We start from the raw sequence: 26,985 nt of genomic DNA on the forward strand, positions 1-26,985 counted from the left end.
AAAGCCCCCATCCTAGGCCGGCATGTCTCTGCAGAGGATTGTGCGGGTGTCGCTTGAACACCCTACCAGCGCCGTGTGTGTGGCAGGTGTTGAGACCATCGTGGACATCTATGGGTAAGAGACCCCGGAGGGTCTGGGGTTCTTCGTGCGAATCCCTAGGAGCTGTGTGGGTGTTCCTCGGGGCACAGGGTGGGCCTGGCTGCCTGGTTCCTAGCCTTAACCTTGGAACACCTGCCCACAGGGGAAGCTTGGTTCCTTGCTGTTGTCAGCCAGATTCTCAGTAGGGTTCTTGAACCAGGGAGGTGAGACCTGCAGAACTGAACTCCATCCAGGGCCTTAGAGGGGTCTGGGGCCATGGGCCCATTTCTCTCTTTGGGGGTGCTTGGGAGAGGCTGGGCAGCCTGTCTACAGCCCACAATTGTCCTACAGAGGGCTTATGGGCACGGGAAGAATTAAGTCATTTCTTAAAGGTCACATCATCATGTAGCACTTAAGGTCCCCAGAGCTGGTCAGACTTCTCAAATGCCACCCTGACAAGAGCCCTTCAGTTTAACACTGTCTCACATGGTGCTGGTCACTAAGTGCCGGTGGAGGCACAGAGAGGGTTAGCCCTGGTCACACAGTCACCAAGGAGCAAAGCTGGGCTCGAAGCCCACTGCAGACTTGCTGAAGACTTCACGTCCAGCTGCCCAGCCACGGCAGCGCCGGGGCTTCAGATCCACCATCGCCAGCTCTGCCGCCTACGCACTATGCCTGCTACGTGCCAGGCTGAGCCTTTACACTCCAGGGTGTTTGGGTAGTGGGTGTAGGAACGAGTCTGGCTTCTTAGGCTCTTGAGTCTCAGCTCTGAGACTGAGCTGGGGACAGATTCCAAGGATACTGGGATCATGGTGCCACCTCTCACCTCCCTGCCCCTTCTTGGACTTGACCAGCACTGGGACCCCAGAAAGTCCTTGTGAGATGAAACACGCTGTAACACTGAGGGTCATGTTTGGCCTCCACTGACCAGGGGCCAGCAGTGCTCCAACCCTTTCTGGGTCAGCCAAAAATGTCTCTATTTATTGTCAGAAATGCCTCAGGGACCAAAGTTTCACACCCTTTGAGAACAAATGTCTAGAACTAAAAAGTGGTGTGAACTTGGTTGGAAGCAAAGAGGTTCCAGGTGTGGAGGATAGGGAGTGAGCTGCCAATCACAGGAAATAACAAGTCTGGATGAACTGGGCACCAGGAGCTAAAGCCTGGCTGAGGGTAGGTGGGCTGTGGGCTGTGCAGAGGGGAGTCTGTGGCCTCCGAAGAATCAGGCAGGACAGGAGGGGGTGGATGCTGCCTGGCGCCATGGCCTGCTCTGGGGCTGTGTGCCCATGGAAGTGACTCACTGCCCGGCTGCCTTGTGCCCGGTGGGTAGATAAGTCTCCGGTTTGTCCCGTCCAAGCTGGGGATGGCTCCTCCTCCTCCTCCCCTCAGAGGTGCCTTCAAGGATGGGGGAGGGGTGGGGTGAGAGGCAGGCGGCTAAGGTTGTTGATGTAAATGAGATGGGCAATGGTGAGGACTCACCTGGAAGACTGGGGATGGGACAGCGTGGGTGGTTGCAGGGCTTCCAGGATGTCCGCTCACCCTGATGGCCAATCCCCCTGGGAAATGGCGTACCTCATTTATTCACACACTTAACGTGGCCTTTGAGTAATAGCCCATGCCCAAGCCTGGGGACTCTCAGAAGGGGAAGGCCCCGTTCCTACCTGGGAGAGGAGTTCCAGCGTAGGCCTGGCTGCTGTCCAGTGAAGGCTACAGAAGTATCTTGGAAGGGGAGCAAGACTGGACATCTTGGAGGGCTCTTCCCAAAGCCCTGGCCTGGCCTGCAAGCCAGGAGATGCAGGGTGGTGACTCAGCCCTGACTCTGGTCCTTCCCAGCTGCCTCATCTTAGAACTTTCCCTGTGGACTCTGCTTCTAGCTCTGCAGAGTGGTGGGCACCAGGCTTTTAATGGCCTGCCCTGTGGGCCGGTGATGTAGTGGGCACCAGGCTGTTAGTGGTCTGCACTGTGGATTGATGGTGTGAGTGGACAGCAGGCTATTAGTGGCCTGTGCTGTGGGTCGGTGATGTAGTGGGCACCAACTTTACCCAGATAATCGAGCTTAGCACAGCCAAAGGGTGTAGCTGCTCTCACCACTTCATGGATAAGAAAAGAGAGACCCAGAGAGGTTAACTAACCTGTCCAAGGTCACACAGCCAGTTGGCAGAGAGGTAGGAGGCCGTGTGAACTGTTTGGTCCTTCCTCTGAAGAGACGAGAGGAGGCGGGCATGGCTGGTATGCAGAATATAGAGTACCGAGCCAATGCTGGCGTGCACAAAACACTTTATTATCCTCTCTGTCACCATCCTTATCACCGCCATCTTTTTATGACTCTGTGCTGATCCTAGGGAAAGTCTCGGGTGTTCCCAAACCTGCCGTGTACCGTCTGGCTAGGACACAGCAGGGGATGGAGGAATAGATGCCAGAGGAAACAGCATGACTTGAGCAATCAGAGTGGGCTTCCTGGAGGAGGAGCCTGAAGGCTGAGTCAGGAGAGAGAAGGCTCAGCAGAGTTTGACTGGCCATGTGAGACGCATCCAGGAGCAGTTCCTGAGCAACCAGGGAAGGGAGGCGAGACTCCGGGCCTCATCTGTTCCTCTAGGCAACCGGAGGTGTTGACTCATGTCTATTTCCCACGTGCATGGTGAGGCTCGGGCACAAGGCTGGCCCATTCTATGCTGTGAGGTGCAGGAGCCTCCCGAGGCTCTCACAAGCCTCTCACAAGGACCCTCCTCAGGGCTGAGGTGTGAGGCTGAAACTTCAGCCTCGGAGGCAGAGAAAGAAAGGCTGGCTCACACTGGGAAGAAGAAGGTTCTGGAACAGCTAGCGGGCTTACGGGGGCCACAGTCGCAGGCTGCGATGAGGCGGGGAGACAGGCTGAAAGCAACCGTCAACCATTCATCTACCATGTGACTCACTTCTGGTTGTCTGTCCCCTGGAGCTGCTCAAAGGACTGCGTGTCTGGGAAGCTGTCATCTTCATGACATATCACATATGAGTGTGGAAAGCAGTCCCCAAGCTGGCCCAGTGGCAGCCTCTGGAACTCACCCATCCCTTCTTCTAAACAGGGAAACTGAGGCCTGGTGGGTTAAAGGACTTATGCAGGTATAGGGAAATGAGCTGAGATAGAAACCAGGCCTTGAGACCCAACAGCTCATGACAACTGTGATGGCAAGGTACTGTGGGGTGGTGGGACCTGAGGGCCCCATCCGTGGATGTTCAGGGAGAGAGGCGGGGCTGGTCTGCACACTTGCAGTGGGGCAGTAGCCACAGGTGCCTCTTGGCCTCTCCTGAACCTGCCCAGGCGCCTTGACCTTCAGGTAGATCTCAGTCACTTTTGAGCGAGCCCCAGAAGCAGCTCTGGAAAAGCCAGAGGGTGGGGAATGAACCACGAGTGAGATCCACTAGGAATGTCTCCGTCAACGGGAAGCTGCCCTAGGCTTCCCCGAGAAAGCTGTTCTCTGCTAGCAAGTGTCTTAAGTGACCACACCTGGTGATGAGGTGGCAACCCCTCCTCTCAGCAGCGGAGTGTCTCTATCCCCCCCCCCCCCCCCCCCCCCTCTCTCTCTCTCTCTCTCTCTCTCTCTCTCTCTCTCTCTCTCTCTCTCTCTCTCTCTCTCTCTTTCCATCTTTGAGTCATGTGGGACATCTAAAAAGTACTGCTGGACCGGGTGGTGATGGCGCACACCTTTAATCCCAGAACTTGGAAGGTAGAGGCAAGAGATTGAGAAGCTCCAGGTCCTCCTTGGCTCCATAAATTCAAGGCCAGTGTGTGTGGCTGGGGTGCCTTGCAGTGGGAAAGATCTTACTGTGCTGGAAGTTCCCAGTTTCAGCACCAGCACCTCCCCACCCCCATGCCCCAGTTGCAGTTTGGGTCTCTTCATACACAAATGGAGAAGTTGGTCCTGCTCGTTTGTTGAGCAACTTGGACGCTGCTCCCCTAGGTGGGAGAGCAGACAGCTCATGGCACTGATGAGCTGCCCAGTGGTGCCAGGAAGGAGCCCTGTGCCATCCTGAACCACTGGCTCCTCCTCCCTGGGCCTCAGTTTCCGGGAAGACACCAGAAAGGGTTGTCTTAGTAAGTGCCTTTTGGGGCTGGAGAGATGGCTCTGAGGTTAAGGGCACTGACCTCTTCCAGAGTTCTGAGTCCAATTCCCAGCAACCACATGGTGGCTCACAACCATCTATGATAGGATATCATGCCCTCTTCTGACCTGCAGGCAATGCAGGCAGAACACTGTATATATAATGAATAAATAAATCATCCTTTTTAAAAAAGAAAATAAAAATAAGAAAGAAAAAATTCCTTTTGAGCTCTTCTCTGAGGCCTTAGAGCCTCCTGCACCAACAGCGCAGACTCCTCTGTCCACGTGCAGGCTCCTCTGTCCACGTGCAGACACCTCTGTCCATGTGTAGGCTCCTCTGTCCACGCATAGGCTCCCCTGTCCACTGCAGGCTCTCCTGTCCACGTCCAAACACCTCTTTCCACGCGCAGGCTCCTCTGTCCATGTGCAGGCTCCTCTGTCCACGCACAGGCTCCTCTGTCCATGTGCAGGCTCCTCTGTCCACGTGCAGGCTCCTCTGTCCACGTGCAGGCTTCTCTGTCCATGCACAGGCTCCTCTGTCCACCACAGGCTCCTCTGTCCACGTGTAGGCTCTAATATAGGAGCTCAGAGCACTCAACAAGAAGCGAGTCAGGAGTCTCAGAGCTATTCAGTCTTTGGAGAAGGGTCAGTGTGGCCATCACTGCCCAGGACCAGATCAGGGTGGAGTCAGGATGTGGGGTCAGATGGGCCCAGAGTTTCCTTGGCCTAGTTCTATGAACAAATCTGGCAGGGTAGGGGGATCTGGGGCCCTTATTAATTGAAACTGCCACTCTGAGCCTGTGTTGTTTGAACTGTGGTCTCTGTCCCCACGGGCCAGTGCTGAGGGGACTGTGTCTGTTTTAAACACCAGAATCTCTCATCAGCAGTTTTGTTCTGGAGGCCAGAACCTTAGCCGGAGAGGACGGCATCAGGTCGGCTTGACCTGGGGTTGAGGACAAGACACAGAACGAGGAGCTGTCAACAACTGCTTGACTCTGGACAAGTCACCCGTGAGCCTCAGTTTCCCCAAAGCAAGATGGTAGCGTGCAGCTTCATTTATCAAAGTCACCAGTGTTCTCCTCACGGTGGGCAGGGGACACGAGCACAGAGGAAGAGCTGGCTGAGGGTTCCCGGGACGGGGCAGTCTCGCCCCAAGTCATCCTCGTACCAGCGTTTCTACACAGTCCCTTTGCCACGAGGCTCAGGCATCAGTAGCGTCCTTGGCCATCCCAACACACAGCTTCCGTGCTGGGGCGTCAACCCTGGATGGGGGTCTGAAGTCTTATCTTCGGCCTGGCTCAGTTTCCCTGGCATGTGTTGAGGGATATTTGATGACATTCTGAAACTCTGAGACCATGTTAGTAAAATTAACCTTGGATCAGGGGGAAGAGCCAGTGATTAGCTGACAAGAATTGGTCATAGAGAGGCTGAAGGACCCAGGAATATGGATAGAGAGTCTCACAGGAAGAAGTAGGGAGAGGCTTAGAGATTCTCGGTCTTTTTTTGGTTTGGGATGGGTGGAGAGATGCTCTCTTGCTGGATCTCTGGTCAAAAAGGAAGGTCAGGTGGTTAAAAAAAAAAAAAAAAAAAACTACATTTGGTGTCTTCGGCTGAGTCAGCGCCAAGGACTGGAAATCCCGCCAGGCGGGTGCAGAAGGGAGTTATACTAGATTCAGGTGCTGCCGCTAAGTCGATAGAGAAACAACAGTTCAGACTTTCGTTCTGACTGCTTTACAGCCACGCCCACTCCTTATACCCCCTTGTCATCCCAACTGGATAGAGCCAGCTGCTGAGGAGGCCGTGTCCTATGCTCCAGGTGTGAGCAGTGGGCTGGGATTTGAACCCGGGCTTCCTGACTGCAGGGACCCCCTGGTTTAATCACCTTGCCTCACCACCCCTCTCAAGAACGATTAAGGCGGGAATCAATCCAACACAGTCTAACGTTGACCTCCCGAGGCTCCAGCGTGAAGGAAGCCCCCTTTTCCTCAGCCGCATCTCAAATCACCTCAGCTCACTCTCGGAGCTGTTTCCATCCTCCTCAGCCTGCTCCGAAATTCATCTTAATAGTCCTTCTTTATCCTGGGCAGGGATGTTCCAAGCTTCTCATGGTTATTAATACACTTGAGCCTCCTGATTTCCCAGGAGGCTGGCCAAGTGTGTGTCATTATCCCACTCTCTAGGTGACTCGTCAAGGTCACCTGGCTGAAATGGGACCCTGAGATCGCCAACTACTGCTGATTATGGCCTTGGCACTCCTGAGCCCTTGACTCTGCTGAGAGGCTGCAGTGTGTGCCGGCGGCTGCAGCCACCACCTTTGTGTGTCCCTCCCAGCCAGGCTGTCTCCAGCTTCCCTAGGGACTCCCAGTAACTGACAGGGTGGCCTAGGGAAGCGCTTAGAGGTGCTGAGCTGAGGTGACTGGGGCCTCCGAGCCAAAGGATTTCACATCAGGAAGGTGTCAAGGCACCTTGGCCCTTTCTTTGAACACAAGTCCAAACATGGTGGTGGGCCCCCGCTGTAGAAATCTGGCCAGCTGCCTGGGTTACTGGAAGCCAGCTGCCTCTGAGAATGGGGTGCTCCCTGGGGTGCAAGAGAGAGCCCTTCCTCCTTGGCTCAAGTGACTACCTGTGTTTTTGTTTGTTTGTGGGTTTTTTTTTTTCTGTTTTTTCTGGTTTTTTTTTTTTTTTTTTTTTTTTTTTTTTTTTATTATTTAAATTATTTTGATTTTTATAATTTTTTTTTTTTTTTTTTTTTTTTTTTTAGATTTGAGACAGGGTCTCACTATGTAGTTCTGGCTGTCCTGGAACTAGCTCTGTAGAGGTCCACCTGTCTGCCTCCTGAGTACTGGGATTAAAGGTGTGCACCACTGTGCCCAACTCATGTCTGTCTGATTCCTCCGTCTCTCTGAGTCTTTCTGCTGTGTGTGTGTGTGTGTGTGTGTGTGTGTGTGTGTGTGTGTGATCACCCAAATGAGCCGGATGGTGGTGAGGTATTGGATCTCAACACTTAGGCACAGGAGTGTGAGTGAGTTTGTGTGGTTCCTACCTGGGCTTTACTGCCCAGACCTTGCTGTGAGCGGCCTGAGAAAGGCTTCCCTGGGGGAGGGCATGAGGCTGGAGCTCACATGTTTGTGCGAATTCTTGTCACATTGCCCATGGATCCCCCACTCTTCTCAGGGCGGTTCCTGAGGGCACAGCCATGTTTGAGGTCTACGGGACACCTGGCGTGGACATCTACGTGTCTCCCAGCATGACAAGGGGCCGAGAAAGAGCCGAAACCAGGCGGTGGTGCTTCAACGAGGGGCTGGAGATCATCGTGGTCATGAACTCCCCTAGCAATCACCTCAATGACAGTCATGTGAGTTCACCCCTAGCCCTGCACCCCTTCTTTCTGTAGAGTGCCACAGTTCCAAGGTGGAGTACACAACCTGAGGGTCACATTTCTGGGTGTGGATATCAGTTCTGCAATTTACAAGTCCAGACTTCACACATCTGTGTGTCTATCTGTAGTGTAGGACCACTCTAGTCCTGCTTCCTGGGTGGGTGGGGATGGATCCTGTGTGTCTTCTCCTGCTTAACCAGCCCCCATGAGGGGAGGAGTTAGCGAAGTCCTGCTGTGTTGGACCTCAGTTTCCCCATCTGTAAGGAAGGGCTTGGTAAGGGGGATTCTGCTGTTTTGGAGAGAGGAGAGAGTGGGGATGGGAGGAAACTGGTACCCAGGAGCTCACAGTCCCTGATGGGTCTCACCTCCCTCCCATCCACCCTCTTCCTGTCCCCATTTAAAAGGTAGGAGAGATCTAAAACAGAAGAAATGAGTGGCCCTTGAGCTGGTGGCTGGTGATAGTCCCTTGAATGACTGATTGAAACCAGGGAGACATTCCTGCAAGGGCAGTGTTTTGGGGGAGCTAGCCCTTTAAGGACCACTGATCTTTCTAATTCCTGGATAGCCCATATGTCATGGGATGGCCCCCTCCCCTATATGGGACACCAAGTAGCTCTCAAGGGGCCCATTAAGATAGGGAACAGAAGGATTCCCACACATCTGGCTGCCTCCCTGACTTTTCTTCCCATTTCCCCCTCAGAATGTGGCTTCTGCCCTAGGCTCAGTGAACCCATTTTTCAGAGAAAGAAATAAAGGCTGAGGAGTGTGGTTTCTCTAATGTCACAAGTCCTAGTTAGTAGCTGAGTTGGTGAGGACCACGGAGTCCTTGGGGCTGGGCCATAGGACCTGCCAGGCTGCGGAGGCCCCACCTGGTGCTTTGCAGGTTGAGGCTGTGTGGCTACTCCCAATCCTGAACTCTGGGGTTCATGGGCCAGTAGGCGTGAGGAAGGTGCTCCTCTCCTCCCCACCTGTGAGAAACTGGTGCAGAATTTTGGGACTCCCAGGCTGAGACTTCGGTGGACTCCACAGGGTCCTGACACTATGACCCAGATGAAGGAGGATGTGTCTGCAGGGCATGTCCCAGGGAGAAGAACGGGTCAAAGGGTCAGTGACAGAGCTGCCGTCACCAGCTTCCCAAAATGGTCACCTCCATCCTTACTCTTTATAGCAGCTGGAAGCTGAACCCGGGCCAGCTGTGATGAACCCCCACATTCTCTGTCCCTTTAATCCACCTGACTGTAACCCATTCTATGGGGTAGAAACCATCATTATCCCCCACTTTATGGTTGAGGAAATTGAGGCCCAGAGAAGGTCAGAAACTGACCCAGGAGAGTCACAATGGGCAAATATGAGATCTGAAACCAGGCCACATGGCAGAGCCCATGGGCAGTTTGCTTCCGTGACCAGTGAGTGACAAACACGGTTAGGTCAAATGCGGGGCTCTTGAGTTTTATCACCTGCAAAATGGGGGCCCATGCAGGTCCCAACTTCAAAGGATCTCCAGTTCTGGTCAGAAAGGATGGGGAAACTGAGGCAGCTCAGATAGGCATCGTAAGTTGGCCGAGAGATGCTGGACTCAAGTCCAGGTACTTGTTGGTAAAAGTAGAACCCAGGACAGATGGTGCCCACTTTTACAGACATACCAAGGGATAGGAATAAATGACCTAAGGAGCTTAAAGGGGAGCTGGCACAGTACCAGAGGTAGCTGAGGATCCTGCCCCTGCCCACCAAGTCCCATGGGCCTCTCTGTAAGACATATATGTAACACTGAGCATGTCTCTCTGCAGGTTCAGATAGCCTACCACTCCAGCCGTGAGCAGTTGCCCCTGGCCTATGCGGTACTCTACCTCACCTGTGTGGGTAAGCTGGGCAGGTCTGAGGGTGCGGCCAGGGAGCCCCGTGAGGGCTGCTGATGACCTTCGGTTTTATTTTTATTTTATTTATTTATTTATTTTGGTTTTTCAAGACAAGGTTTCACTATAGCTTTGAACCTGTCCTGGAACTAGCTCTTGTAGACCAGGCTGGCCTCGAACTCACAGAGATCCACCTGCCTCTGCTTCCCAGCTGCTGGGATTAAAGGTGTGCGCCACCACTGCTCAACCTTTATTTTAAAAAAAGTGATTAGAAGCTGGGCACGCAGCTCTTATAGTAGAATACCCTCCGGGCCTTTGCAAACACTTGGGTTTGGTCCCAGAGACATTTGCAGGTGAGTGCGCGCATGCGCGCTCACACACACACACACACACACACACACACACAGAGCAAGTGGTTTTTTTTTTAAATTTTTTAAATTGAAAAAGAAAGCACACATTAGACAATTCAAACATAGGAGATGAAGGGCCGAGGGAGATGGGTAAAGTGCTTGCTGAACAAGAATGAGGAATTGAGCTAGAATCTGCAGCGCCCAGGTAAGAGCAGAGCATGCTGGCCTGTGCTTGTAATCCCAGCATTGGAACCAGAAACAAGAGAACCCTAGAGCTTTTCTGGGTAACCAGGCTAGCAATCATTGAGATCCAGGTTCAGCGAGAGATCCTGTCTTAAAAGATAAGATGGAGGGGCTGGACAGATGCTCAGGGGTTAAGAACACTGGCTGCTATACTCTTCCAGAGATCCCGAATTATCTCCCAGCAAGTACGTGGTAGCTTATGACCATCTATAGTGAGATCCGGTGCCCTCTTCTGGCATGCAGGGAATGCAACCAGAACACTGTATACAATAATAATAATAATAATAATAATAATAATAATAATAATAAATGAATATTTTAAAAAAGATAAAATGGAAGCCAAGTATGATGGCACAAGCCTTTAATCCCACCACTGGGAGGCAGAGGTAGGCAGATCTCCTTGAGTTCCAGGCCAGGCTGATCTACATAACAAGTTCTAGGCTAGCCAGAGCTAACATAGTGAGACCCTGTTTCAAAAACAAAACCAAAAATCACTACAGGCACCCAGCTGTGCACATCAGTCACTGAGGTCAGGTTGGGAATATGGTCAACCCCAGAGCCACCCCACCCAGTGACTCTCACACTGTCTTCTGCTGTGATCCCTTTATCTTCTATACGGCTTATAGCCAAGCACAGGTAGCAAAGCAAGGTAGGCTGTCGGATTTCTGCAGCTGGAATCCCTCCGCATCTGTTCTTCTGTGTGGGGCTGCTTCTACCCCATTCTCATCGCTGTGATTGGTGAATAAGATCACCCGAGTTCTCTTGGGCTCTCTCTCTCTCTCTCTCTCTCTCTCTCTCTCTCTCTCTCTCTCTCTTTCTCTCTCTCTCTCACACACACACACTGTCTCCTTGTAAGCACTGCACTATTAGCACCTTAAGAACCCTCTGGTTTCCAGAGAGGAAGACTGTGTAAACAGCCTGGGATGGGGGGAGAGGCGATGCCAAGGCAGCATTCTTCAGGCTGTGCAGCAAGATGGCCAAGCCCAGCTTCACACCCATGTCCATCCCGAGGAGCTGAAGTAGTTTCATGTAGATGGAGACTGTCCCCAGCCACCTGGGCTTGGTGTCACTGTGCCCCTCCACACTGCAAGGGTTCTGGGGCTTCAGAATGTGTTACCTTCAAGGAAACCTTCCTGCAGGGGCAGTCTTTGGTCCATTCTTTCCTATGACCCTCCTTCCTCCCCAAAGCCCCTCCCCTTGTCCAAGGATGGGATGCTCCAGGGCCCCAACCTGTGGGTGTCTCCTGGGGGATGGCTCTCATCTACCTGGCCCCAGATATTTATCATGGGGACTCACCTGCTGCTGCCTCCCGACAGACATCACCCTGGACTGTGACATGAATTGTGACGGCCGGCAGGACAGGAGCTTCGTGGATAAGGTAGGTTTCTGATTGAGCCTCAGAAACGGGGGCAGCAGGGATGGAGTTCCTGGGCTCCAGGTCAGAGGGGCGAGGCCATATGAGTGTCCCCCTTCCTCCCAGTTGACTCAAGGTTGAGGTAGCCAGACAAGGACCAGGCATGGCTGGAGTCATCAGCAAATGTAACCATAAGTGCTCCCAATCCTGGGCTATCCTTGATTGATGAGGAGAAAGTTCTAGGTTTATAAAATAGGTCAAGGGTTATAAAACCAGATAGATAGATAGATAGATAGATAGATAGATAGATAGATAGATAGATAGACAGACAGAAGCCTTGCCCAGGAGGGGGTGGTACATACCTTTGATCCCAGAGCTCAAGAGGCAGAGGTAGGTGGATCTCTGAGTTCAAGGCCAGCTAGGTCTACAGAGCAAGTTCCAGGACAGCCAGGGCTACACGGAGAAACACAATCCAGCCCCCACCCCACCCCTCGAAAAAACTAACTAAATAAATAAAAGTCAGATTGTAAATGCTTTAGGCCTTGTGACCTATACTACTTTGAAACAGCCAGTTAATGCATAGGCTAATCATGGACTGTGTTCTGATAATACTTTATTGACAAAAATAGGCACTTGAGCTGGTAGGAGGATGAGAGAAGAGTCAAGAAGTTACCCAGGCTGGGCGGTGGTGGCACACACCTTTAATCCCAGCACTCAGGAGGCAGAGGCAGGCGGATCTCTGTGAGTCCAAAGCCAGCCTGGTCTACAAGAACTAGTTCCAGGACAGACTCCAAAGCTACAGAGAAATCCTGTTTCAAAAAACTTAAAAAAAAAAATTACTGGGGCTGGAAAGATGGCTCGGTGGTTAAGAGCATTGCCTGCTCTTCCAAAGGTCCTGAGTTCAATTCCCGGCAACCACATGGTGGCTCACAACCATCTGTAATGAGGTCTGGTGCCCTCTTCTGTTTCCTCTCCCTCTCTAAATGTCCTGTGTGTTTGCTGCAATGTGTGCATCAGATGGAGAAGCCAGCTTCCCCTTGCTTGGCACACACCAGTTCTCCCTTTTTATTTACTCAGCTCCTGTTTCCCNCAGAATACTGTATACATAATAAATAAATAAATATTAAAAAGTTACTCATAAAGAAAGAAGATCATGGAGGGCAGGAGTGCTCCTCTCAACCGGCCATGATGACAGCCTTGTAGATTGGACTTAATAATGTTTCTGGAGCAGAGGTTGCTTTGATGAAAGTAGACTTCTCACAGGATAGAGTGGAGGACCAGGAGGCCGGCCGGAAGTACAGAGTAAGAGGCCTGCCCTGGTCTGGCTGGAGTCCCTGTTGCCAGCTGTGTTTTCTCATTGACAGAGGCAATGGGTGTGGGGGCCTGATGGGTACGGAGCCATCTTGCTGGTGAACTGTGATCGGGATGATGTGGGCTGTAATGCCCAAGATAACTGTGATCAACATGTGAACTGCCTGCAAGGTGAGTGTGCTGGGGCAGCCCAGTCTCTGGGTACCCAGGGGTCCTCTTCAGTTCCCCCACCAGGGTCCCTTCCCCCAGGAGGGGCTCTGAAGGTGGACAGGGGAGGGTCAGAGTTCACCATGAGATTGTTCAGGACACAGCCAGGCTATCCTCATTGTGGTCCCCAGTACTTGTGGCACTCATGCTGGGGCACCCAGTATTCTCCTCCTGTAGGAGAGAAGGGGCTGCTGGTATTGTTTGAGTACCTACTGTGTGCAAGGCCCTTCCCCCAGATCTTTCTTTAATCTTCCAAGGGGGTGAGTGTCATTACCCCAGTTTAAAGAGGAGAGGGCTGAGGCTCACAGGTTAGAAGGGTCCTGCAAATTGCACATCCAGCCCGTGGGCTGCCAACCCCACGTCCAGACCCCTTCCCACTGGATCTCTGACTTGTGTGGGAGTGTGGTCCTGCGTTATGCTCATAGGAGCTGCCTTCTAAAGGAGGCATCCCCTGGAGATGGAAAGGGGATGGCTTGCCCAGTAAGATGCCCAGGTGGCCTTCAACTCTACTCTGGGCATATGAGGATATGTGGACCACAAAGAGGACATGAAGCAGGGCAGTGTCCCATGTGCACAGATGCACAGACACCTCTCTCGCTCACACCAGCAGATTCTAGTATCTCCCTGAGCTGAGACTGGGGTCCCCAGCCCTGGACACCCAGTGCCCTTTGGAGCAGCTGTCAGTCAGCTCCCTCTGTCTCACTTCACAGATCTGGAAGACATGTCCCTCATGGTGCTACGGACCCAGGGACCTGAGGCCCTCTTTGACGACCACAAACTTATCCTCCACACCTCCGGCTGTGATGCGGAGCGGTCACGGGTCTTCCACATGTGTGGTAAGTGCATCCCGGGCACCCAGCCAACCACTTCAGGCAGACGTGCATCTCAGCTCAGGTTCCGGTGATGCTCTGGTAGCAGAGCAATCAGACGTGTGGGCTGGTGTATGTGTGTCTGTACGTACATGAGTGTGGATCCCAGAGGACAGCCTTGGGTATCATTCCTCAGGTACTGTCCTGTTCGTTTTTGAGTCAGAGCCCCTCACCAGCTCTTTAAACATGAGTTTTGGGCACAGGACTTGGGTGGGTTCTCTTGCTTGTACATCAAGCAACTTTACAGATTGAGCCATTGCCCTTGCGGCCTGCAGCCTGCAGAACGGGCTTCTCTACTAGACCCCTGAAGTGGAGGTTTTTGGTTGGTTGGTTTCATTTGGTTCGGTGTTGGTTTTTAGAGAAAGGATTTTTTTCTGTGTAGCCCTCACTGTCCTGGAATTTGCTCTGTAGATCACGCTGGCCTCGTTGAACTTAGAGGTCCTCCTTCTCTGCCTCTGGAGTGCTGGGGTTAAAGGCGTGCACCGCCACCACCCGGTTGAAGTGGAGCTTCTTAATGATTTGCACTTATGTATTTTTAGATTCATTTCTATTTATGTACACGGTGGGGGAAGGGTATTACATACATGTGCCCGTGCTCAGGGAGGCCAGGAGAGGGCATCAGATCCCCTGGAGCTGGAGTTACAGGTGGTTGTGAGCTTTCCAGCATGGGTGCAGAGGATGGAACCCTGAGTCCTCTGCAAGCACAGCAAACACTCTTAAGCACTGAGCTGTCTCTCCAACCCCCTGTCTGCATGTTCTTGTAGGAAAGAGGGCAAGAGGCAGCATGCTGGGTTAGGGTAACATTACCTTGTCTCTCAGAAAAGAGTGTTCTTCCCCACCAAGCCTTCTTTTCTCTTCTCTGGGGGTAGGAGAGGAAGGGCTCCTTTGAAAGGCTGTTTGCTTGCACCGAGGCGAGACTGCTCAACTCTCCTGAGACTTTCACATTCCCTGAGCAGCCCAAGAGCCGCAGCCAATGCTCTTCTCCTAGGTCCCGAGGATTCCTGCGAGTCCTATAGGTGTGTTCTGGGCCCGAACCAGGTGTCCTACGAGGTACCCCGCCTCAACGGTGATGAGGAGCGCTTCTTTGTGGAGGGCCTCTCCTTCCCTGATGCGGGCTTCCCGGGGCTCATCTCCTTCCATGTCACCCTGCTGGATGACTCCAATGAGGTAAGGGTGGCCCCGCAGAGGGCGAGAGAGATGAAGGTTCCTGGCAGATGTGGACATCACCAGAGCTAAAGGCCTCATGCCCCTTCAATATCTTACTGGTCAATCCTCTAGAGAAGTCAGGAACATTTGTTTGTTTTGAGACAGGGTCTCTTGTAGCCCAGTCTTAAGTTCACGCTAATCAAGGATGACCTTGAACTTCTAACCCGGCTGTCTACACCTCCTGAGTGGTAGTATTTTGGGCATACACTGCCATGCCCACTTTTATGCAATGGTAGGGATAGATCCCAGGACTTGGATGCTGGGCAAGCACTCCGCACTCCTCCCTCCAGAGGAGCCACATCTAAAGCCCTAGCCGGGGGATTTCTTGAGGACCCTAGAGGAGGGGCTTCAGAGAACCCGTAGTCTCCTCCGGCTACCACACTTGAGTCCAGCACTCTCTGTCTTGGTCCTCCCGTGAAGGACTTCTCCGAGACCCCAATCTTCACCGATACTGTGGTGTTCCGGGTGGCGCCCTGGATCATGACACCCAGCACCCTGCCGCCCCTGGAGGTGTACGTGTGCCGGTAAGTCTGGGTGGAGTCCTAGCCTTGGCGTCGGCTCTGTTCCTGAGCCCCAGCTCTGAGTTCCTCCTTCCTCCCGGATCGCTCACAGGGTGAGAAATAACACGTGCTTCGTGGAAGCCGTGGAGGAGTTGGCCAGGAAGGCAGGCTGCAAACTCACCATCTGTCCGCAGGCGGAGAATCGGAATGACCGCTGGATCCAGGTAACAGCATCACAGGCTGCCCTGCTAGGATAGCATCCTGCAAGGAAATACCCAAGAGGACCCAGGGTTCTCTGGCTCCAGACATAGAGTCCTAGTTCCAAAAGTTCTCCGACAGGCAGGCCTCTAGGTAAGGTGGCAGAGGCCACACACTCCCAGCCCGCAACGGCTGAGCTGAGAGGCAGTTTGTCCCTCAAGGGGACATTAGGTACCATCTGGAGACGTTGTGGTTGTTGCATGGGGTGGAGGAGAGGGACCAGCCTTTAGCACCTAGAATCCCATCCTGTCGCTAAAAACTCCACTGCCAAGGTAAGCCCCACAGGGAACAGCTGGTCCAAGGTGTCAGCTGCAGTGGGCTGAGAAGCCCCGCTGTGGTAAATGACTGTTTTAGAATCCCTAGAGTCCAGGATATAAGGGGGTACCAGAGTGCCAGAGGGGACTGGAGGAAGCTTTATTGTTTTCTTCTGGGAAAATAATGGATTGGGGGTGGGCTCCAAGGAGCAGGGCTTCTGGTGGAGAGCCATGGGGGAGGATCCTGCGAGGAAAAAAGAAACAGAAGGGAGGGGCCAGGGGCGGGGCTTCTGGTGGAGAGCCATGAGGGAGGATTCAGTGAAGCCCAGGAGAGAGGGTCCAGTGAAGGAGCCCCTGTGTGAGCTGGACTGGGACTGTGGGGAATGTGCGCGGTTGGCCGTCTCCTCAGGCACTTTCCCCTCAGGCCCTGCATAGCGTCATTTCCTCTTCTCTGGCCTCTTGTAATCACACCTGGGTGTTTGCTGATGAGCTCATGCCGCGAACACCCGGCCCCTGTGCTGACAAAGGCTGGAACTTGGATCATCAGGTGGGATGGGATCCGGAGGTCCTGACAGAGGACTAGCGTGTGCCAAGACCCGGAGGCAGGAGGCAGGAGACTGAACCTCATTTGCTCCCTGGGCCAGGGCAGTGGTTCTGGGAAGGGACAAGCGCTGAGGTTTAGTCCCGTGTGTTGAACTCGGGCCATGCTGCTCTCTCCCTCTGTGCCCACCCCGCCCAGCCCCAGCACCGGCACACCCCAAAGTCTGGTTTCTCATTTATTCCTATGTGACTCTCATAGGCAACCCAGCCCCCACCCCCTTCGCTTCGCCGGTTCCCCCACCTCGAAGAGCAGAAAACAACCCACACCTAGGAGCCGCCCTCCCCAAGAGCTCAGTAGCCATAGCCAGCACTTGGGGGTGCCGCTGACTGTCCACATTTATAGCCTCTCTCCCCATCTGCAGGATGAGATGGAGCTGGGCTACGTGCAGGCGCCGCACAAGACTTTGCCCGTGGTCTTTGATTCCCCGAGGAATGGGGAGCTGCAGGATTTTCCTTACAAAAGAATCCTGGTGAGTGGGAGGGGGGCAGTGCAGCCCTGGGGACTGAGAGGACACATCCCCAGGGACACCCAGGGTATACAGGGAACCTGGTCTATAGGAGCGACAGCTGTGTGAAAGAGGGCCGGCGAATTAATTGAAAGAGGCTATTAAGTTTGGTATAAGCCTATCCCACACGTATATGGGATAGACGTACACTAAAGTGCGCATTTATCTGTGCTTCTAATGTGATAGGGTGCTAGGTGTTTTTCTTTGCTGATCAGCGTGGGGGGGTGCACCGCAGGCAAAGCTTTGTGTCATCCACATGCTGTGTGATATTGTCAGACTCACGTCCCTCTCGGCGCCTCTATTTCCTCAGTGGCAGGAACAGCTTCGCAAGCGACTGTCATCATCACGGTGACAGCTGCCTACCAGGAAGGTTCTGTCTGTTCAGGGTACACAGTCTGTGGTCTGTGACTTCCCAACTTGGGCCCCCTTGCACAAGTGACATACAACCAGACCTATCCCATTTCTGACTCAGTATTTCCACCTGAAGAAGGGGAGCTCACTCCCACCCCATCTTTTAGGGACTCAGAGCCTGTCACGTGAATTCAGGCTCTTCCTGGCACCCTGCCCCTGCCTGACTCAGTTTTCCCTACCAGGGTCTAGATTTCGGCTATGTGACTCGGGAACCGCGAGACAACTCCGTGAGTGGCCTGGACTCCTTTGGCAACCTGGAGGTCAGCCCGCCCGTGGTGGCCAATGGGAAGGAGTACCCCTTGGGGAGGATCCTCATTGGGGGCAACCTGCCTGGGTGAGAGGCTCTGGCTGGAACTGGTGCTGCTGGGCGTGGAGAGCACCAGCAGCTCTCCACGTCCTGGGTGGGGTGGGCCACTCTGCAGACTGCCTGCGCTTACCCTGGGAAGTCAGATAGTACCTTCGGAGCAGGCCAGCGTGAGCAGGGACCTAAGATGTCATTAAGTCCAACCCTTCCCTCTATAAGGGGCCCAGAGAGATCGAGTCACACACACACACACACCACATTCTGGTTAGACTGAAGTCTCTGTGACATAAATATGCGGTAGCATGTAAGGTAGCAGCTGGTAACAGAGAAAAACAGCATTTAAGTTAAACCTTGTTCATAAGACGGTGGAAATGACAAACGGTGGGTCTTTTTCTGGAGCAGGAGAGGCGTTAAGTAAAATGTGAGTTGAGATGACAGTAGCCTTAATGTACATACACATGCACACACACATTTGCACACACATGCACACACACATTTGCACACACATGCACACACATTTGCACACACGCGCGCACACACACGGTGTATTCTGCACGTGGTACAGGTTGATGATGGAGAAGGAGATAATAGTCACAGTCAGTCAAGCAAAGCCACTAGAACAGATGACGTCACATAATGGACGAATCCTGAGTCAGCTTAGAGAGAAGACATTGAGACCTCGCTGTAGTTATTTTTCCAGAAGGCAAAAGAAGGATGGATTGTAAATGCTTGAACAGAAAGTACTAGGATGGTACTAGATGGTGAGACCCGCTGGGACGGCCCTGTTGACCTCTCCCGCTGACATCCAGGGAAACTGAGGCTGCCAGAGAAGTATAAACTAACTCAACTATGTGAGAGCCAAGACAAGAGTAGGGATGGCGTGACTCAGTGTCCTGGAGAACGTGGTTCTGAGGACTCCTCACGTGGCTAGCCTGTGCCAAGTGTGGTTGTCAGAACCCACCCTGCGTGGAATATTAAAACATGCCTTATTGTCTTTCCTGCTTATAAAGTAATATGTTGTTTTGAGATTAACGTCTTGCTATGTAGCTCAGGCTGGCCTGGAACTCACTATCTATCCTGGGCTAACTTTGAACTTGCAATCCTCCTGCCTCAACTTCTCAAATGCTAGAATGTTAAGTCTGTGCCACTACGCCTGGGAGCACATTTTGGAGTAAGATGGGGAGAGCTGCCGTCTGGCCATTCTATTTCTTCCTGAGTGTGTGTTTAGTCTGGCATCTTTTCCTAACCCTGGCCCAGGTCGAGAGGCCGCAGAGTCACCCAGGTAGTGCGAAACTTCCTCCATGCCCAGAAGGTGCAACCTCTGGTGGAGCTCTTTGTGGACTGGCTGGCTGTGGGCCATGTGGATGAGTTTCTGAGCTTTGTCCCTGCCCCAGACAGGAAGGTAAGGACTTGTGGACACATCTTGGCAGCCTTGAGAGTTTGGGGCTGAGGCTGGGCTGGAGCTGGTGGGTATGTAAGGCCATGAATTCAGCTGTACCTGCTCTTTACACACAGGGCTTCCGGCTCCTCCTGGCCAGCCCCGCTGCCTGCTTCAGGCTGTTCCAGGAAAAACAGAAGTGGGGCCATGGCAGGTCCCTCCTTTTTGAGGGGGTCATTGGTGAGTAAAGACGTCAAGTCCCCCCAAAACAGCATTGTCTCCTGAATTGAGCACCCCATGATTTCAGAAAGGAATGAGCATTTTAAAGCCAAGTGGTACCCCCAAAATTCAGGAATGTTTCCTCATGACGACACTGCCTGTGTGGGGGCAGGGCTAAGATGGGCACAGGGCAGAGGGTATGGAGAGGAAGGTGAGGGCCAGGTGTGCCCAGGGATGTCCCATCATGCCTCCACTTGGAAGGTCCCAGAGCCCAGGTTTAGCGCTCTTTGGTCACTGGTTTGATTTTAAATGAAGTCTGACAGGTCTGCAAAGCTGCTGGCGCCCCAGAGCCTCCACCAGTGGCCTCTGTCTCTCGGAGGAGCTCTCTGCCGCCCTCTACTCTGCTTCTGAAGCCCAAGCTACCATGCCTTCTTTCCCTGGTCATCATGGAATGGAGTTGCACCCTCACCTGCAACAGGGCCTGGGTTTGGGGGGGCAGGGAGGACAACCCATAGCCTGGCATCTACTGCCCTTGCTCTTCAGGGGCAGCCAAAGGGCACCTTGGTGGGAGGAGCCCCTTGCCGGCACATCTTTGTCAGGAGGCTGTGGTAGTCTGGCCACCCCCAGTGGTGGCTGCTTGAGGTGGTGAGCCTGTGGCAAGGGAGGTGCCTGGCTCAGTGAGTCACCCCATGCCAGCGGAGTGTGTCTCTCATGCAACCACATCAGAGCCAGGCCTCAGGGTTGTGAAGGGCCACACTGCCCCCACAGATACCCTGTCGATTAGCAATTTTTGGACACTATGATGAGTCAAGAGAGACTGTGGAAGGAGTGTTTTCTACTCCCGTGTGTTTAGCAAGCTTTTCCTCACCCCGTTTTCGAATGAGGATCCTGTGCTCTCATTATTCAAAATCGAACCGTTTAATTGGGCAGGGCTGGCTGGACTGTAGCAGGGCATGGTGCAGGTGCAGGCCTGGAACCCCAGCACTCAGGATGGAGTCAGGGTGACAGGAGTGAGGCTAGCCTGTGCTACCTAGTGAGACCCTGGCTCAGTATACCAAAAACAAATAACATCAAAGAAAGATCTTTTGGGCACTAAAGTCCTACATTTTCTCGGCCACGTGGGACATAGAAAATATCCTGGACCAAATCTGCTTCCAGGTCCCCTGCTTGGTTTGTTAGGTCTCCCTGCTCCGAGCACTGGGGCCCAGAAAATAAAACAGCGACTGTTTTCCCTAAGCCATTGCTCCAGAGGGACCCTAGTGAGATTTCTCTGAACCCAAATTCAATCTTAAAAAAAAAAAAAAAAAAAAAAAAAAAAAAAAAAAAAAAAAAACCTTAGCTGGGCAGTGGTGGTGTATGCCTTTAATCCCAGCACTCAGGAGGCAGAGGCAGGCAGACCTCTGAGTTTGAGGCCAGCCTGGTCTAAGAGAGCTAGTTCCAGGACAGGCTCTAAAGCTACAGAGAAACGTTGTCTTGAAAAAACCAAAAAACAAACAAACAAAAAACAAAAAATACCCTGAACAGTAGGTGGACCAGAGTTAGTCCAACCTGCCCAGATGGGAAGATAAGCCATGTGCAGCAGCCACACCCCCCAATTGCAGACACACCAGGCCAGGCTGCTGTGGCTTATTCAGAGCCTAGGAGTGTCAGGCCTAGGTTTGGGGTATCACAGACATTATCCTGATGATCCTGACAGGCCCTGGGGTTGGGGTGGGGTGGGGCGCTGAGTGGAATCTGCTGTTAGTTGAGGCTCAGAGGGAGGAGGTGCTGGCCCCAGGGCCTCACAAAAAATGCCACAGAGCTGGCCTGTAATAAGACTGTCTGCCTCCAGGTGGGGACATGGGACCTACAGCTATGTGTGTAGGTCAGAGGAGCCCTCTTCTGCCCCTCCACGCCCTCGGATACTCATGGCTGGCATCCCTAGTTTTCCCAGGTTAAACGAGGGTCTAGAAGTCCCTTAGGAGCACCTGGCTCCCAGGGCTCCCCAAGCCCTTATAATAGGACCTTAGGTAAGTCACCTGAGCACCTGGAGCCTCAGTTCCCTTGTCAGTCAGGTGGCGGTAATGACGCGTCCCTTGCAGAGTACAGAGGAATGAGGCACTGACCACAAGGAGCTTCCTTTCAGCCTCACGATCAGGGTTTGGTAAGCTGGCAGCTGGGGGGGGGGGCTGCAAACTCTGCTCCCCTGACCAGTTCTGTCTCCATGGCCTCCACTGGGCGGGAAGAAAAGCTAGGCCTGAAGTCGCTCCTAAAAAGCAAGCCAAAACCTGTTGGTTTGGACTCCTAGCCTGTTGGGACTGGCTGGTTCACTGCCTAGAGAACCCATAAACCCCAGCCCTGGGGTGAGGGCCAGCAACAGAGCCAGCTTCTCCCCCAGGAGCTGGAGGAAGAGGAACCACTACCGGGTGCCCAGGTTAGTCCCAATTAGTCATTACCACCTTCAATGAAGTCAAGTAAAACTCTGCAGTTTGTTACCCCCTGGCAACCAGACTCCGCCAATGCCTCTTCTTCCTCCAGATGTGCAGATTAGCTAGGCTAAGCTTTCGCAAATGCTGCCCACCCCTTGTTCAGGCGACTCTAGGAGCCGTTGACTCAACCATACCAGTAGCTATGAACTTGGCCTCTGGACTCCAGAGCTGGAGGCCCTCATACTGCCTTGCGCTAGTACCCCCAGGCCTCTTTGTCTCTTTCGTAGGCGACAGGCGGGTCAAGACCATCTCCATCAATCAGGTGCTTTCCAACCAGAACCTTATCAACTTTAATAAGTTTGCACAGGTACAAAGGCCGTGGGGCTGTAGGTGGAATGTGGGTGTGGACAGGACTGGAGTCAGAGCCAGGGCAGACATCTGGGACCCACAGTTCACAAAAGGTCAGTCAGGTTGAAACAGGCCCAGACCCTCCTTTAACCTGGGGGAAGGCTGTGAGCCCTGTGCATCTGAGAAATACAAGCAGGGCCATGAGCACACAGAGCTGTAAGCAATGAGAAAGATACAGCTCAACCCCCAGGAAGAATGTCAGCGTCTACAGCAAGTGTGGCCTGTTACATCCCTGAAGTTGGGACCTTGTGAAGACACAGTGAAGAGGCTAGGATAAGTCAGTGGGCAAAGGCACTGCAGCCTACCAGGCCAGAGGGCAGCCTTCAAGGTGGGGGGGGGCAGCAAAGGTGGTAAGAAGGGGACAGATGGAGACAGATGGAGATGGGACTGTTAGGTGTGGACTGAAAGAAAAGGAGACATGGGAATAACAGCAAGGCTTGTGGCCCCAAGAGCCCAGTGTAGGGTGACCTGGGGATCTGATGCCCTCTTCTGGCCTCCAAGGGTACTGCATCCAGGTATACACACACACACACACACACACACACACACACACACACACACTTAAAGACAACAGAAATCTTAAACCATATATTGAATGAGATCACCTAAGTTGGGGTCTAGGATGGAGTGTTCTCAGTGTTTGCTCAGACAGAGGAGCAGGACATGGGAGGGAGGTTTCTAGGCTGGTGGGTACTTGCACACCTGTCTCAGCCACACTGGCAAGGTCTCTCCAGTTTCGTCCCTTGCCAACCCGCAGAGCTGTATTGACTGGAACCGCGAGGTGCTGAAGAGGGAGCTGGGCCTCTCTGACTGCGACATCATTGATATCCCACAGCTCTTCAAGACAGAGAGAAGGAAGGCTGTGGCTTTCTTCCCCGACTTGGTGAGTTCCCCACCTGGGCATCCTCAGATGAGCTCTGAGACTCAGTTCTAGGGGAAGACATTCGATTGCCTTCATCTGTGGAACTGTGGTGACCAACATGTGGTGGTGAGGGGAATCGGGGGTCCCATGACGCCCAGGCTGACACTGTGGCTTCCTGTGGCCGCCCATGAAGGATGAGGCCTCGTTCACATCTATGGCATGAGTAAAAGTTACATAGAATCATGTGTGCAGGCACATGACTTCACCCAGGAGCTGAGGGGTCATGCCCAATTCGGCTGACATCACCCCACACAGAAGCAGATGTCCCATGGGGAATAGAGATGGTTAAGAGTTGTCTCTGTCCTCCATTGAGGGGAAACTCTCCTCACTGCTCTGAGGGCATCTAAAAACCACCTACTCTGTATGGTGAAGGGTTAAGTGGTCAGACCACAAATGAGACAAAGTGCAACCACTCTGAGATATGAGTGGAGATACCAGACGTATTCCTGGAAAACATGCCTTTGATGGAACTGTAGCCTTAGCTCTGCTGTCTCTGAGCTTTGAGTGTGCATCTCAAACCCCCAACGCCTAAAGTTCCCCTCAAATGTCCTGATTGAGCAGATCTGATGAAGGCTCAGAGAGTGTGTCTGCCTTCTAAAACACCTCCAGGGGACAATCTGCTAACCCCAGGCACAAGCTGGGCTCTTATACACAAGTCTCAAAGCCTGTATCCATTAACCCTAACCTATCCAAACCCTAACCCTAACAGTAACTCCAAACAAACACTAACCCTACCAAAACATTAACAATAACCCAGCCCTAACCCCAACCCTAACCCAAACTGTAACCCAAACCATAACCCTAACACTAACCCTAACACAACCCTAGCTTTAACCCTAACCCAAACCGTAACCCAAACCATAACCCTAACACTAACACTAACCCAACCCTAGCCTTAACCCTAACCCAGCCCTAACCCTGACCCAGTCCTCTTTTCCGTCCCTCCCTGCCTTTTTGCCCTTGCTTGCAACGCCTTTCTCCGCTCCCCTTCCTTCCTGCATGCTTGGGGAGGCCTTGTTATTAGTCCACGTGTTCCCGGAAGCTTGTGCAAGGGTTGAGGTTCTTGTGCTGGCTAGAAGCAGAGGCCCACCCAAGCTGGCTCCGATGGAGATTTGACACAAGAACACTATGACATCTGAGGGTGGGGACGGTGACAGGAAGCCCTCAGCGTGGCCTCTCGTTTCTGTGTCCACATCACTGCTTCTGCTTGTTTCCCCGTCGCTGCCCCCCCTTTGCTGCTCTGCAGCCAGATAGAGACGCTGCCCCCTCTCCTTCGCTGCTCTGCAGGCAATTACAGACATCTTTGTTTCTTTGCTACCGTTGTGATAAAACACCACGACCAAGGCAATGTAGAGAAGACAACATTTAATGGGGGCTTACAGTTTTAGAGGGGGAATCCCTGACCTTCACGACAAGGCACAAGACAGCAGGCGGACAGGCATGGCGCTGGAGCAGCAACTGACAGCTTACATCTGATCCATGAGTGCAAGGCAGATAGAGTTAACTGGGAATGGCGTGGGCTTTTTGGAACCTGTCCCGAGACTGTATTTCTTAATTCTTCCCAAACAGTGCTGCTAGCTGGGGACCAGGCCTTCCTACAGATGAGGCTATGGGGGCCATTCTCATTCAAACCACCATGATGAACATGGCCATGAGATTCAGGACCTGTCTAGGCAAAGACTGAGACTCTCCCCATGTCAACTCTAACTTTCTGGGAGAGAGAATCTGATTGGCTCATCTTGGTCAGCTGTTTAACTTAGTCCAACAGAGATAGCCTAGGAGGTAGGGGGTTCTGTGTGCAAACGTGACAGCCACCACAGTTCACCAACGAGGAAGGGAGTGGCCGGGGACATGGCAGGACTGGGCTCTGCAGATCTGCGGGTGTTGGATTCACTGGCTCTCTCCAGCCCCCACCACACAGGAATGAGAGAGCAGATACGTTCAAGGCTGCATGGAGATAACCCCAGGCTCTCCTGGGGCTTCCAGGGTGGGAAGGTGATGTTGAAGTCTCACCTTTGATCTGGGACCACTCTGGCTCCGCAGGTGAACATGCTGGTGCTGGGCAAGCACCTGGGCATCCCCAAGCCCTTCGGGCCCATCATCAATGGCCGCTGCTGCCTAGAGGAGAAGGTGCGCTCCCTGCTGGAGCCGCTGGGCCTCCACTGCACCTTCATCGATGACTTCACGCCGTACCACATGCTGCACGGGGAGGTTCACTGTGGCACCAATGTGCGCCGGGAGCCCTTCGCCTTCAAGTGGTGGCACATGGTGCCCTGAGCCACTGCCCATTCTCCATCCTTCCCCTGGGATGGGGCATCCGCCCAGGCCGTGGAGACTGAGACAGACCCCTGAGCAACAAGCACCAAGAGACTCTCAGTTTCTAGAACGGAATGCCCAGGGTGCCCCATTCCCCTCAGAAGCCTTTCCTCTTGAAGCGCCTGCATTTATCTGCAGCCCGTTCAGTTCCCAGGCATGAGTCCTCTTGGTGCTCCCCAAAGAAAGGCCTTGTATTAATGGACTCTCATGTAGACCAACATGACCATGGGACGCTCCTAAGTACCATTTACACACAGCCCCAAACTTCTCTGTGGGTAAATCCACTTGAGAGTCTGGAAGGATGGGTACATTATCTCATCAGCCACTCGGCTTGTGCTTCCTATGATGGAAGGCCCCGGGGATTTTGTTCCGGCTGATAGCCTCCACCCTATAAGGGATGGTTGTGAAATCAGACTATTCCACATAAGCAAGAGAGAATCTACCCACCCCACCCCCTAGGAAGTACCTAGGGGTCCATTTAGGGTCAAAGTGTAACCATTATTCCCACTGCAAGTTCCTGGCCAGGACCCGCCTCTGTCCCACCCAGCTTGAGCTGTCACAGTGGGTGCCTCTGTGAGCCTGTTGTCACACAGCGGGTGCCTGTAGATGCTTTGGGAATGGCAGGTATCACTTTTTAGCTTAACACGCTCCCATCATTCGACGTTTGAGAACCTGGCTGTCCAGATCCTCTGGGAGGTGAAGTGATTGGAGGGCTATTGAAGCTTAGGAAGACTGGCTTCTAGGTGAAGAACATCTTTCCTAAGACACAGATTGACTGTGAGGGGGATGGTCAACTGGCCTGGGGGCTCTGTGCAGGAGAAGAGATCACTGACACCTTCTACCCATACCCCCATCCTGCAGGAGAGCCTGAGGGAGCTCCACCCCAGAGGCCACCAAGGCAGGACTCATTGGGACAGCTGAACCTCTCCACATCCAGGGAGAGGGGAGGGGTTTGGTTGTCTCGAGATGTGTGGGTCCAGCCGGCCAATAAATCAGCAGAAGCGCAAATGCCCTGGGTCTCATCTCGGCCTTTCTTTGGAGATTAAATTGAGGGGGTTCCGTGAAGCTGAGGCATTTGCTTGCCTGGCTACTCCTCTGGAATTTGACGCTCGATGACCCCCAATGTGGGTAACATGGTGAGATGCTTTGTCTGGGCTACAGGATGACTGGGAGCTCTGGAGCACCTCGAAGACACAGATGAGACAGATCAAGCCTAAGGGTGGGATGCTGGACTCAGGGACTGAGCAAGCAGCCAGGGACCAGGTCCACTGTGCCTGGGACAGGAGTCTGAGTGCTTGGAAGTGCCAGTTGCAAAGGGACAGAGACACAACTCCACATGGGCACCCACAATAGCCTGAAGAATCCCCCTAGATTTTAAGGATCAAACTGGGATCCGTGGCTTTGGTGCAGGTCGGAATTTCAGAAGTAGACAGTGTAAAGGGGAGTTTGAGGTTTTATCAAAGGTAACCTTTGAAAAAGCTGAAAACACAAGGTGCGGAGAAACGGGGGGCCTCAGAAAGGCGCCCCAGGGCTGAGGAAATGGCTCCACAGTTTAAGAGCACTTACTGCTATCCC

The 26,985-nt window shown here is 53.1% G+C and overlaps 1 protein-coding gene across 1 annotated transcript; it reads left to right on the top strand.

Annotated features, from left to right (window-relative positions):
• On the top strand, nt 1-26,333 carry Padi3 (peptidyl arginine deiminase 3). Its single transcript, XM_050154299.1, has 16 exons — nt 1-114; nt 7,329-7,509; nt 9,321-9,393; nt 11,296-11,357; nt 12,698-12,815; nt 13,562-13,687; nt 14,709-14,887; nt 15,347-15,450; nt 15,539-15,650; nt 16,901-17,008; nt 17,638-17,789; nt 19,017-19,161; nt 19,275-19,377; nt 22,052-22,131; nt 22,930-23,055; nt 25,138-26,333. Exons 1-16 carry the CDS (start codon nt 23-25, stop codon nt 25,369-25,371), a joined length of 1,995 nt encoding a protein of 664 aa, XP_050010256.1. The 5' UTR covers nt 1-22; the 3' UTR covers nt 25,372-26,333.
• The last annotated feature ends 652 nt before the right edge of the window (nt 26,334-26,985 follow it).

The sequence above is a fragment of the Alexandromys fortis genome, unplaced genomic scaffold (genome assembly GCF_014885135.2).
Source record: "Alexandromys fortis isolate MF-2015 unplaced genomic scaffold, M_Fortis_MF-2015_v1.1 scaffold_26, whole genome shotgun sequence".
In the NCBI taxonomy this organism is placed as follows: Eukaryota; Metazoa; Chordata; class Mammalia; order Rodentia; family Cricetidae; genus Alexandromys; species Alexandromys fortis.